This window comes from Benincasa hispida, chromosome 2 (genome assembly GCF_009727055.1).
Source record: "Benincasa hispida cultivar B227 chromosome 2, ASM972705v1, whole genome shotgun sequence".
Lineage (NCBI taxonomy): Eukaryota > Viridiplantae > Streptophyta > Magnoliopsida > Cucurbitales > Cucurbitaceae > Benincasa > Benincasa hispida.
Genome location: NC_052350.1, coordinates 45,461,971 through 45,473,856, shown reverse-complemented (window position 1 = coordinate 45,473,856; position 11,886 = coordinate 45,461,971). Strand labels below are relative to the sequence as shown.

The 11,886-nt window shown below is 38.7% G+C and overlaps 1 protein-coding gene across 8 annotated transcripts in view; it reads left to right on the top strand.

The window, feature by feature from the left end:
• The first annotated feature begins 656 nt into the window (after positions 1–656).
• LOC120071359 (bifunctional aspartokinase/homoserine dehydrogenase 1) overlaps positions 657–11,886 on the top strand; it is a 20,284-nt gene continuing 9,054 nt past the window's right edge. For 6 of the 8 annotated variants that reach the window (XR_005480221.1, XR_005480222.1, XR_005480223.1 and 3 more), the window contains exons 1-9: positions 657–920; positions 2,068–2,218; positions 3,555–3,632; positions 3,810–4,033; positions 4,127–4,228; positions 9,855–9,908; positions 10,848–10,935; positions 11,076–11,168; positions 11,784–11,824. Coding sequence is in view for 5 of the 8 variants with exons in the window: in XM_039023591.1 (XP_038879519.1) it covers positions 825–920; positions 2,068–2,218; positions 3,555–3,632; positions 3,810–4,033; positions 4,127–4,228; positions 9,855–9,908; positions 10,848–10,935; positions 11,076–11,168; positions 11,784–11,824 (927 nt within the window). In the remaining 3 variants the exon portion in view is untranslated. The remainder of the gene's footprint in view (positions 921–2,067; positions 2,219–3,554; positions 3,633–3,809; positions 4,034–4,126; positions 4,229–9,854; positions 9,909–10,847; positions 10,936–11,075; positions 11,169–11,783; positions 11,825–11,886) is intronic. The other 2 variants (XM_039023593.1, XM_039023596.1) reach the window with 2 other exon arrangements.

The window sequence follows — 11,886 nt, the reverse complement described above, 5'->3', positions numbered from 1 at the left end:
ATTGGTTTTTTACAGAAAAAAAAGGTAACGGAGAAAAATTCCTTGGGGAACCCGATCCCCACGACGGGAATCCCCGCCCCAATCCCCTTGGAAAATTTCACAGGGATGGGAGAATGAAATGGGGAGCGGGGACGGGGATGGGGAATGATATCCTGGCCCCGTCCCACCCCCGTGGACATCTCTACCTAAATCTAGTAAATGAGTACGATATAAAAGATCAAGAACAAAACAAGAAAGAAAATTGTTAGTTAAAAATTTTAAAAAAAGACAATCAAAACGAAAAAAATATATATTAAAATGGTGGACAGGTCCACAAGTTTAGTCCTTTGACCAAGTTCTCCGTCGTGTGATAAAACCATAATCATGTACCAGGTACACAATTTTTTCACCCACCAAAAACTAATATATTTTTTGTCAATACTTTTACCTTCAACCCTACTTTTGAAATTTCTTTTACCTATTTTTGTTATTACTTTTAAAATTCACATTATTCTTGAACTTAATCCCAAATATAACTAATTCTTAATAGACTACTATTAGTAATATATTTTATCTTAAATAAATCGTAAAAATTATATCTAAATTTTGCTATATTTACTTTTGTGTCGGTTTACTATAACTGAGACTATAATTGCCTTCTAAATCTCGTGTGGAAATTCATATTTTTCATATCACTCGCAACAAGTAGCTTAACCTTCAGGCGGCACTACTGACGACAACAGTGGTCACGATCAGCTCGGAGAAGGGCAAACAAGGTTTGAAGCTCATCAGGGGAAAAAAAATCTTAAAAAATTAGAGCAAATTAGGCATCCATTTAAAAGAGGATGAAGATCATTCCTGTGATTCTGATCGGCTGCGGCGGTGTTGGCCGTCAGCTCCTCCACCACATTGTATCCTGCCGACCACTTCACGCTAAACAGGCATTTCTCCTCCTCTCTTTTCTGCCTGCTTTCCACGTTCTTTCGAAATATATAGCTTTCAGTAATGTTTAGAGCTATATCCATATCTTTTGACCTCAAGTATATTTGGAGTTTTGAGCTTCGTCATCAACGGCATGATTCCTTCACGATACATTGCATTATTGTTCTCCTAGGATTGTAAGCTGAAGATTCTAATTGTTACGTGCATAAAATGTTTCCCGATGCTTGCTTGAAAAATGAAAATTGTTAGCCGACGTAAGACTCGAGATGATGATGCTCGAGGATTGTGCGTAGTTGGAGGAGCTTACTTAGAAAGATAAGAGGTGTTGGACACCGTTTGAACATCTTTGGAAGTTTGAAAGTTAGTTAGTTTAGTCTTAAGCTTGATAGAGTTTCAATATCGTAGGGAGCCTGAAATCCATTTTAATTTTTTCTTTAAAAGAATCTTTTATATATCAAGGGAGATGATGCAATATCGCCATCGCTAGTTGTAGGTCGCTGGTCGTTGGTTCTCACTTTGCTATAACTTGACGAGTAGTTGAAGGCACTGAGTGAAGTTTCCACTTTTCATTTATCCCTTTTCACATGCCCTGTTAAATGAGTGATTTTAATTTCATTAAGATTGATATTAAGGTCTGTCCTCTTTCACTTCTAAAATGAAATCCTTATGCTATATGATTCATATTCTAGATGATTTTTCATTCACTACTTCACTATACTGTGAATCTCACATTCATCAAATGGCTCTAGTAGCAATACAACCTTACTTCAATCTTGTTTTAAAGGCATTCTTGCCAGCTTTAGAAAGCTGACCTTGAACTTGAAGTTGTAGAATAAAATACCTCTTCGATAATGCTCTTTGAAGTTGATGGAGACACCCTCTAAACATATGAATCATTCTTCACTTAAAAGCTGGGTTCACGAGTTATTACATGACCTGGATTTGGAAAAAAAATGGTATTTAGATTCAAATTTGGGACACCTAGCAGTAAAGGAGCATGTCTTTCATTGAGCCAAACATGTCGGCAGTTAGAGTTGGTACTTATATTTTAGTTATGTTTCTCCTTCAATTTTGAGGTAAATAATTCATGATTGCTTCATCCTTTATACTCAACCTTCAGAGAATGTTGACAGATTTGCTTGACAGGGAGTCCACTTGCGAGTTATAGGAGTATGTGATAGTAGATCACTGGTTGTTGCCTCTGATGTGCTCACAACCGAGTTAAATGACAAGATTTTATCGGAAATTTGCCATGTCAAGTTGGGTGGTGGCTCTTTATCCAATCTTAGTAATTTTGGTAATTCCTCATCTTCTTAATCTAGTAGTGAAAGCGATGAACAAAAGAACATATAAGTCGCCGATGTTACTTCAAGTTATCATACATCTCATATATATATATATAGATAGATACACATATATGTAGGCCTCTAGTATAAATGAACTATGATATGATACTGTGATCTTGGGGTATTCTTAATTTGGTTTGGGGGTTGCATAGCTTTTTTTAGCTTGCTTATTTCTTGCAGGCTGTCACTATTCCATGCTCTCCTTTAAGGTTTCCTTCTTTTCCCTTTTCTTCTATCCATAAATAAATATATATAGCTTTGATAGGAAACAAAGATTTATTAATAAACCGTGAAAAGTATAAAAAAGATAATCAACCAATATCGCTAAAAGAATTCTCCATTGAGGATATTTAAAAAAAACTGGAACACGCTCATTTTTCCCATTTAGGAGGCGTTTGAGGCAAGGAGTTAGTTATTATAATCCTAGGTTATTATAGATAGATTATAATAGTTTGTGTTTGGGGTGTAGATTATTTTAATTTGGGTTAAAATAGTATGTATTTGAGGTGTAAACTATTTTAGTTTGAGAAGGAAATTAGTAAATATTGTAGCGAATAATAAACAATGATGAATGTAAAATAGTAAAAACTATAGCAATTAGTAGCAAATGGGGATTTTGAAACAGTGTTGACTATAACTAATTGGGGACTACAAAATAGTATTTACTATAGCAAGAGGTGGTTATTATAGTCTTAGATAGTCCTGGTCCTAAATGTCCCCTTAGTGTTTGGACTAGTTTTCTTGGTTATGATCTTCTTTTTATCCTTCATATTTTTTCTTTATGTTCTCAGTTAGTGGTGGTATTTGATTTTGTTTTGTTACCTTGTGTTCCTGTTGGATTTGGAGTTTTGTATCCTTTAGCGTTAGTCTTTTCATTTTCTAATGAAAAGCGTCCTATCTAGTTAAAAAAAAACCAATATAACCAAAATAATTAAAATTCCTAACATTACCATTAATCACAAAAGAATTTTGTTTTTACTCTAAAAAAATATTATCATAAAGATTTCTAGATAAAAATTTCCAAAGGAAAGCTGTATAACAAGCAATCTCTCAAATCTATCCTTTCCTGGAAATATGAAAAACTCTTCAGTGCCTTTCAAGTCAAACTTCTCAAAGATGGCATTATAGAGCACATTCCCACCACGTCTAGGTGCTTGAACGGAGGACCCATGGGCAGTTATTGATCTAGGCTTCGTAGAATTGAAAATGGGGCATACTGGGCAAGATTTCTTATATTATTTTCAATCATCATCAATCTATGTGTTCCAATATGATATCTTTTGGCAGGTGAGAGCAAACTATTTTTCAACACGGAAGCAACTAAAAAAGTTATTGATATTGCGACTCTTCTTGGTAAAGCGACAGGTTTGTGGTTTATATAAACTTTGATCTGCTAAACATTTTAGTTTGAGTACAATCTGGAGCCTTGAGCTTCCCATCATACTATGTACCTCACACCATTTGAATGCTAGTTCCACTCTCATACTCATGTATCGATTTATTTTTACTTATTTCAACTTTGTTCTTCATCTTTTGTTGTAGGTCTGGCCTGTGTTGATTGCTCTGCCAGTTCTGACACTGTTAATATGTTAAAGCAAGTGGTTGACTTGGGTTGTTGCATTGTCTTGGCAAATAAGAAGCCTTTAACTTCTACAATTGTAATACACTCTTATGTCTTCAATAAATGCAATGCAACTACAATATTTGATTTTGGTCAATCGAAATCCCTAGGCTACGTGCATGCTTTTTCTTCATTTAAGTCTTTGGTATCGATTGATTTCATTGCCATTCTCTTGAAATTATTTTCTTGAAATGCGGAAAAGGTCTCTCAAGTTCCTTGACTACCAAATATCATGCAGTTTAGTCTACTCTTTAGAATTTTACAAACATTGAATTTGGAGATTTTGAGGAGTCAGGAACCACAAGGAACTAACGTGTCAGGTCACAGAGCCATTTGCAAGGTATATGTGTTTACATCCACTATCATTATCATCATGATCTTGATGATTTATGGAGAAACATCTAGGAACTATTCTGTTAAGGCTCTCGATCCTAACTTCAATCAATCCCACGAACTAACCTCTCACAGTACAAAATATCACAACTAATAAAAACAAAATCACAAATGAGGCAATGATGTCTTCTATTAATAAACCAACGTTCAATAACAAGTAAGAAGAAATTCAAGTTCTCAGATCATTAGAAACAAAAGAAATTCACAAAACAAACAAAGAACCTTTAGAAACTCAGCGTAGTTCAAGAGAGCTGGGAAATCTCTCCATGAAGACTCTTCTTCTTATTTTTCTGCACACCCCTCTTGGATTTCCGGTTTCCATATTTAACCTGCAGCTGGTGGTCCCCTTCTCAACCGAATTCCTCTCCCACCACTCTTTCTGAAACCGCATTTGCTCTCTCCACACTTTTCATAACCGAATTTCCTTCCTCTTTTCCCTTTTTGCCCTTCCTCTTATATGTGTAAATAATCGGGGGCTTTACAATACCGCTCCTCTCGAAACACACCTTGTCCTCAAGGTGAAATGTAGGGAATTGTTGTTTCATTGCTGGTGCAGCCTCCCATGTGGCTTCACTTTCAGGGAGATTCTTCTATTTTACTAACCATTCTTGAGCAGCCGTTTCTCCATTCCACCTTACTCCTAGCACCAATTCAGGACTCACTTGTAGTTCGAACTCCTCTGACAGGATGGGAGGAATGTGTTGTACTAGCTGAGTTTTGCCTAGCTTCTTCTTGAGTTGGGACACATGGAAAACATTATGAATGGCTACCTCGGGTGGTAGGTTCAATCGGTAAGCAACTTCCCCAACTTTTTTTGCTACTTGGTAGGGCCCATAGAACTTAGGAGACAACTTCTCACTTCTCCTCTTTGCTAAGGTTCGTTGTCTATATGGTTTTAACTTGAGGAACACCTCATCCCTTATTTTGAACCGCAACTCCCTTCGGTGTAAATTCGCTTGTTTCTTCTTCCGATTCTATGCTATCGCCAAATTTTCTTTGAGGGCGTTCAAGGCTAAATCTCGGTCTTTCAATTGTCTTTCTACGCTGTCATTGGTTGATTTTCGATCTCCATAGTGCACAAGTGGCGGGGGAGGACGTCCATACACAGCTTGAAATGGGGTGGTTCAAATAGATTGATGGAAGATAGTATTGTACCACAACTCAGCCCAGGCCAACCACTTATTCCAACGCGAGGGTTCATTGCAGAAGCATCTCAAATAGGTCTCGGGGCACCGGTTGACTCTCTCGGTTTGGCCGTCCGTTTGGGGGTGAAATGTGGTGCTCCTTTTCAGTTGAGTCCCCAATGAGGTGAACATTTCTCTTCAGAAATTACTTAGGAAAATCTTGTCTCTGTCTGTAGTGATTGATTTAAGGATGCCATGATGTTTAACTACCCCTTGTATAAAGGAATCTGCTACTTGCTTAGCTGTAAAAGGATGCTTCAAGGGAATGAAGTGTCCATATTTGCTCAGATGGTCTACAACTACAAGAATGGAATCAAATCCCCCTGCTCTCGATAGCCCTTCTATGAAATCCATTGTCCATTCTTCCATTGTCAACTTTGGGATTAGAAGTGGCTGTAACAACCCTGCAGGCGACAAGGACTCAGTCTCGTTTCTTTGGCATATTTCGCATCTTTCCACATATTTTGTATGTCTGTCTTCATCCCCGGCCAATGTAATTCCCCGTTCATTCGCTTGTAAGTCCTCAAAAATCCTGAGTGACCTCCTAGTACTGAATCATGGAAGGTATGTAATAGGGCTAGAATTAAAGATGAGTTACGTGGTAACACCAGCCTTCCTTTGTACCATAGCATGTTATTCTTCCACTGATACTTAGGCTTACCTTCCGGATTCTCTTTTAATATGGCAATGATCCGTTGAAGTTCTTCATCTGCCTCGACTTCCTTAAGAATGAGATCCACATCTACTACTGTCGATGGCATCATGCTTTGTAATTCTGTTATTGGCTGCACGTGGGAGAGAGCATCCGCTGCTTTATTCAATAACCCTGGTTGATATAGGATTTCGAAGTCATATCCTAGGAGCTTGGTGAGCCAACGCTGGAATTGAGGCTGTACTTCTCTTTGTTCGATCAGAAATTTCAGAGCCTTCTGATCCGAGATGACAGTGAATTTGCCTCCCAATAGATAATGCCTCCATTTTTGTATTGCTAATACCACAGCCAGCCATCAATTCCCTTTCGTATATCGGCTTAGCTTGTGCTCGTGGAGAGAGTTTTTGGCTAAAATACGCTATTGGTTTATCCCCCTGCGATAATACTGCTCCTAATTTGGTTCCTGGCGCATCGGTCTCAATAATGAAAGGCTTACTGAAGTCGAGTAATGCTAATACCGGGCATGATATCATTTGCTTTTTTAAATCTTCGAATGCCCGTGACGCCTCCTCATCCCAATTAAATCCGTTCTTTTGGAGTAACCTCGTAAAGGGAGCAACTCTCGTCTGTAGCCCTTCACAAACCTACGGTAATACCCTGTCAATCCCAAAAATCCACGTAGCTCTGTTGCATCCATCGGGCGAGGCCAATTCACCATGGCTTGTATCTTCTCACCATCCACCTCAACACTTTGTGAAGAAATCCAATGTCCTAAGTACTGTATGCGTTCTTGGCAGAAAACGCACACTTCTTTTGGTTGGCATACAACTGATTATCCCTCAGCACATTGAACACCACTCCCACATGTGTCTCGTGGGTCGACAAGTCAGGGCTGTAAACCAGAATATCATCAAAAAACACAAGGATAAACCGGCGTAAGAAGGGTCGAAAAACCTAGTTCTTGAGTGATTGAAAAGTGGTTGGGGCGTTGGTGAGACCAAATGGCATCACTAGGAATTCGTAGTGACCTTCATGAGTGCGAAAAGCTGTCTTCTCGACGTCCCCATCCCTCATTCTGATTTGGTGGTACCCGGATTTGAGGTCAAGTTTGGAGAAGACTGTTGCACCATGTAACTCATCGAGTAGTTCTTCAATAACGGGAATTGGGAACTTATCAACCACAATGGCTTGGTTAAGCTTCCTGTAGTCAACGCAAAATCGCCATCCTCCATCCTTCTTCTTAACCAGTAGTATCGGACTTGAGTATGGACTCCTGTTGGACGTATAAAACTTGCTTGCAACATCTCTTGTACCAGCTTCTCTATTTCTTTCTTCTGCGCGTGGCCATATTTGTAGGGCCTGACATTGATGGGGTCATGTCCTTCTTTGATGAGGATGCGATGGTCTACTGCCCTTTTTGGAGGGAGTGATGCTGGCAGGGTAAAAACATCTTGGTTTTGTTCCAAGAGAACCGAAATCATCACTAGTAGCTGATTAGGAGCTTCTGTTTCATTGCTAGTTTCGGTCTCTTCTTCTTGCTCAAACTCTAAATGTTGGAAATCAACCAGGAACCCCAAGTCATCCTCCTCCCATTGTTTACTCAAAGTCTTAAAAGACACTTCCGCTTTTGTTAGTGAAGGGTCTCCTCGCAACGTTATGTGTGATTCTCACGCCCAAAAGTCCATAGTCAACAATGGCCAATGGATCCCCATGAAACCCGTGGTGCAAAGCCACGGCATCCCCAACACCATATTCATTCGACCAAGCTCCATCACCAAGAAATCCGCTCTCACCAACAGCCTTGGCAAATTGAGTTCTACGTTTATGCAAACCCCTTTTCCTTCGATTTCGCTTCCATTACCAATCACTACTCCAAACTTCGTGTGGTGTTCTAATGGAATCTTTAGCTCCCTCACAGTGTCTTGATGGATGAAGTTGTGCGTTGCTCTCGAATCGATGAGTACCAATACTTCTTTCCCCTTAATCTCGCCCTTAAGTTTCATGGTTCCTTTTGCTGAAAACCCAAGTAAAGAGTTCAATGCCAGCTCTGCTTTCTCCCTCACTTCTGTGTTTTTCAATTCCAGATTCTCCTCCTTTTCCTCAACTTCTTCCACCACCGGGTCCTCCTCCTTGTTGGCTATGAAGAGCATGAGTTGTCTGTTTTCCCTGACCTTACAATAATGGCTAGGCGTATATTTCTCATTACACCTGAAGCATAGTCCTTTGTCGAGTCGATCCCTGAACTCCGAATCCGATAGCCTTTTTAGGGGAGCATCCTTCTTCGCGGGAAAATGTTTGACTGGTATCGCAACCTGCTTCATGTGTAATATCTCATGTCCCTTGGTTTGGACTTTTTCCACATACACCTTTTTCCCTTGTTGGGCCTCCCGATTGTTAAGCCCACCAATCCCCAAATCCCTTAGTGCTAGTTTCAGGGCTAAGTTTCTATCGTTTACCAGTTGGGCTTCACACATACAATCGTCTAGTGTTTTAGGGTTGCGGTTGATCACCTCTGCTTGCAATGCCATCTCCAGCCCATTCATGAAGGCGTCTCTCAACACATTTTCAATAATTCCGGCAAGGGCGCCGAATAAGTAACGAATTTCTTCACATAATCAGAATACGACCCATCTTGTTTGGTTTTGAGCAGCCGAGCACCTAGATTCCCTTCCCCCACATTCCGGTAATGCTCGAACAACCTTCTCTTCAGCTCTTCCCATGTCGTTATGGCCTTCCGGTTGTTGCTCCACCGGAACCAATCCACCTCATCGGGGGCGAAGCTGATTATGGCCACTTTAACCTTCTCGGCATCAGTTAGCTCATGTATTTCAAAATAATGCTTTGCACGATACACCTAGGACTCCGGATTCTCCTCTACGAAAAGAGGTATTTCCAGTCTTTTATACTTACCTTTATCCATGCCTACAGCTCCTGCTGAGTGGGAGGACTCTGCATCATCCAGTCTCCCTTTTGCCTTGATCGTACTACCTTCGGTAAGCATAGTCTCTTCCTTCCTTCGAGCTGAATTGCTTTCACGAACTTCCTCCGTTAACTTCTCCAGATTCTTACATGACCCACTCAAGAGTTCCCTCAAGCCCGCTATTTCCTTCTCCGTCGTTTCCAGCCTCTCTTTTATTTGCTTCTGAGTCATGCTTCGCGTTTTCCCCAGGATTGCAGCTCTGATACCACTTGTTAAGGCTCTCGATCCTAACTTCAATCAATCCCACGAACTAACCTCTCACAGAACAAAATATCACAGCTAATAAAAACAAAACCATAAATGAGGCAAGGTTGTCTTCTATTAATAAACCAAAGTTCAATAACAAGTAAGAAGAAATTCAAGTTCTCAGATCACTAGAAGCAAAAGAAATTCACAAAACAAACAAAGAACCCTTAGAAACCCAGCGGTAGTTCGAGAGAGCTGGGAAATCTCTCCATGAAGACTCTTCTTCTTATTTTTCTGCACACCCCTCTTGGATTTCCGGTTTCCATATTTAACCTGCAGCTGGTGGTCCCCCTCTCAACCGGATTCCTCTCCCACTACCCTTTCTGAAACCGCATTTGCTCTCTCCACTCTTTTCATAACCGAATTTCCTTCCTCTTTTCCTTTTTTTCCCTTCCTCTTATATGTGTAAATAAACGGGGGCTTTACATATTCTTTGTATATTGTTTCTAGATATTGGCTGAAAAGCCTAAATAATTGAAGTTTTAAAATATTTATTATTTTCTGGTTGCAGGATGATTATAACAAACTGATTACACATCCACGTCGTATTCGACACGAATCAACTGTAAGTAATAGACAGGCTTGCAAGGTTCCTGCAGGGGAATGTAGTACGTTTTACCAAAATTTGCATGATAACATGTTCTAGTAAGTTGAGATTCCTAACGAGTAAAGTATCTATATGATTGGTAGCTAATTGGAAGATCAACACATACACATGATATGATTCAACAAAGTTACTTTTTTATACTTGAACCTTCAGAACAACAATACCGAAAGTTGTTCTCTTTGTATATTAAAAAAGTTACTTTTTTATACTTAAACCGTTTGAATGTTGTTTCACTCTATAAACGTATCGAAAAGAGAAAAAATTAGAGGAACAATTCTTTATGGTTTTTTTGTCCTTGGAACATCGTAAACATGTGAATAGTTGCATAATAAATTAACATGAGCATTGCTCAACTGGTTAAGACATACGTCATCAATTAAAAGTTGACATGTTTGCATTCCCTCACTCCCACTCGTCGTTGAACTATGAAAAAAGCTGCATATTAACCTTAATATTTACAAACCACCAAATAAAGTTCTAAATAATAGTTATAGTTGTATTATATAAAAATGCTACAGAACAAGCCCCCAACACAGCAATTTGTTTCTTTTTTCAAAATTATTTTTATGGCTTATCGCTGGGTGGTTTGTAAAGGTAAAGTTGGTATTATTTTGCACTATATTAAGTGAAAACTACTTTCTAAAATAATTTGTAAAACATTTTTCCATTTATTTTTATTGTTCTAGAAACAAAAAGCTTGTATGCCTCTTTTTGTTCTTCATTTTGTTTAGGGCTTTGAGTAGGAATGTAAGACAGACGAAATTTATTTTCTTAAAGAAATAGCAATTGCTTCTCACTTACGCTAGAATGATGTTACCATGTTCCCTGATTGTGCAATGAGTATATACATGGGAAGTAATTTATGCAACCTCATAATACTTGGTTTTCTTGTGGTAGGTCGGTGCTGGCCTTCCTGTTATAGTTTCTTTGATCCGTATGCTATCTTCTGGAGATCCTGTTCATCACATCATTGGGAGTTTGAGTGGTATCAAATTCTTCAATGCACAATTTCTTTTATACACTAATTCTATGTTTCTCCAAGGATTTGTGGTATTTAGCATAATCCTTCGCATATTTTTCTTATTCAGGCAATATTAATGTTTGCATTCTGTATGTTTGTTATAGGTACACTTGGGTACATAATGAGCGAAGTTGAAGAAGGAAAGCCTTTGAGCCAAGTTGTTAAAGTTGCTAAAAGCCTAGGTTACACAGAACCAGGTTTGTAGTAACATTTCAATTAGTTATCTTTATTTTAAAAAGTAATAATTCAAGTAGTTTCTTTACATTTTAATTCACGGCATGAAATAAATAAATCATCCTTGCTGTTAGGATAAATACAGAATCATTCTTTTTCAAAATTTAATGACCGCCTGTGTGGTCTTTCCATTCTGTTTAGTTCCTGGACCATGGTTGAGTGCCAGGTGATGATATTGCCAATAAACCTTCCTCTGGATGAATCACTCATAGTCACGAGAACATTTAACCTCTTCACTTTTTTATTTTATGAATACTTGAAATTACCTAGGAATGGGCATATATACAAGCTTGATTACAAATAAAAAAAATAAAAAGCAAAATTGCTGTCCCTCTTTTGCACTCTACTTTGGATGATTCCCTCCATATTGGTATTGGCTAGGTAGTGATTACTACTTACTCAACCTACCGTCCTTTGCCTAGCTCATTAGGTTTGTACTTTTAGATGGAACTGATGTGATGTTCAAGTACATAAAGATGTACACACGTGCAAACACGTGTTACAGTGTTATACATTATATATCTATGATAAGAAAATTCAATATACTTGACGAGTTTTATATAATGTCACTGTTGCAGATCCACGTGATGACCTCAGTGGTATGGATGTTGCAAGAAAGGTCTGTTTTTAATGCATGATTTGTGATATTAAGGGTCTGTGCTTAGTGCATTAGTTCTATTG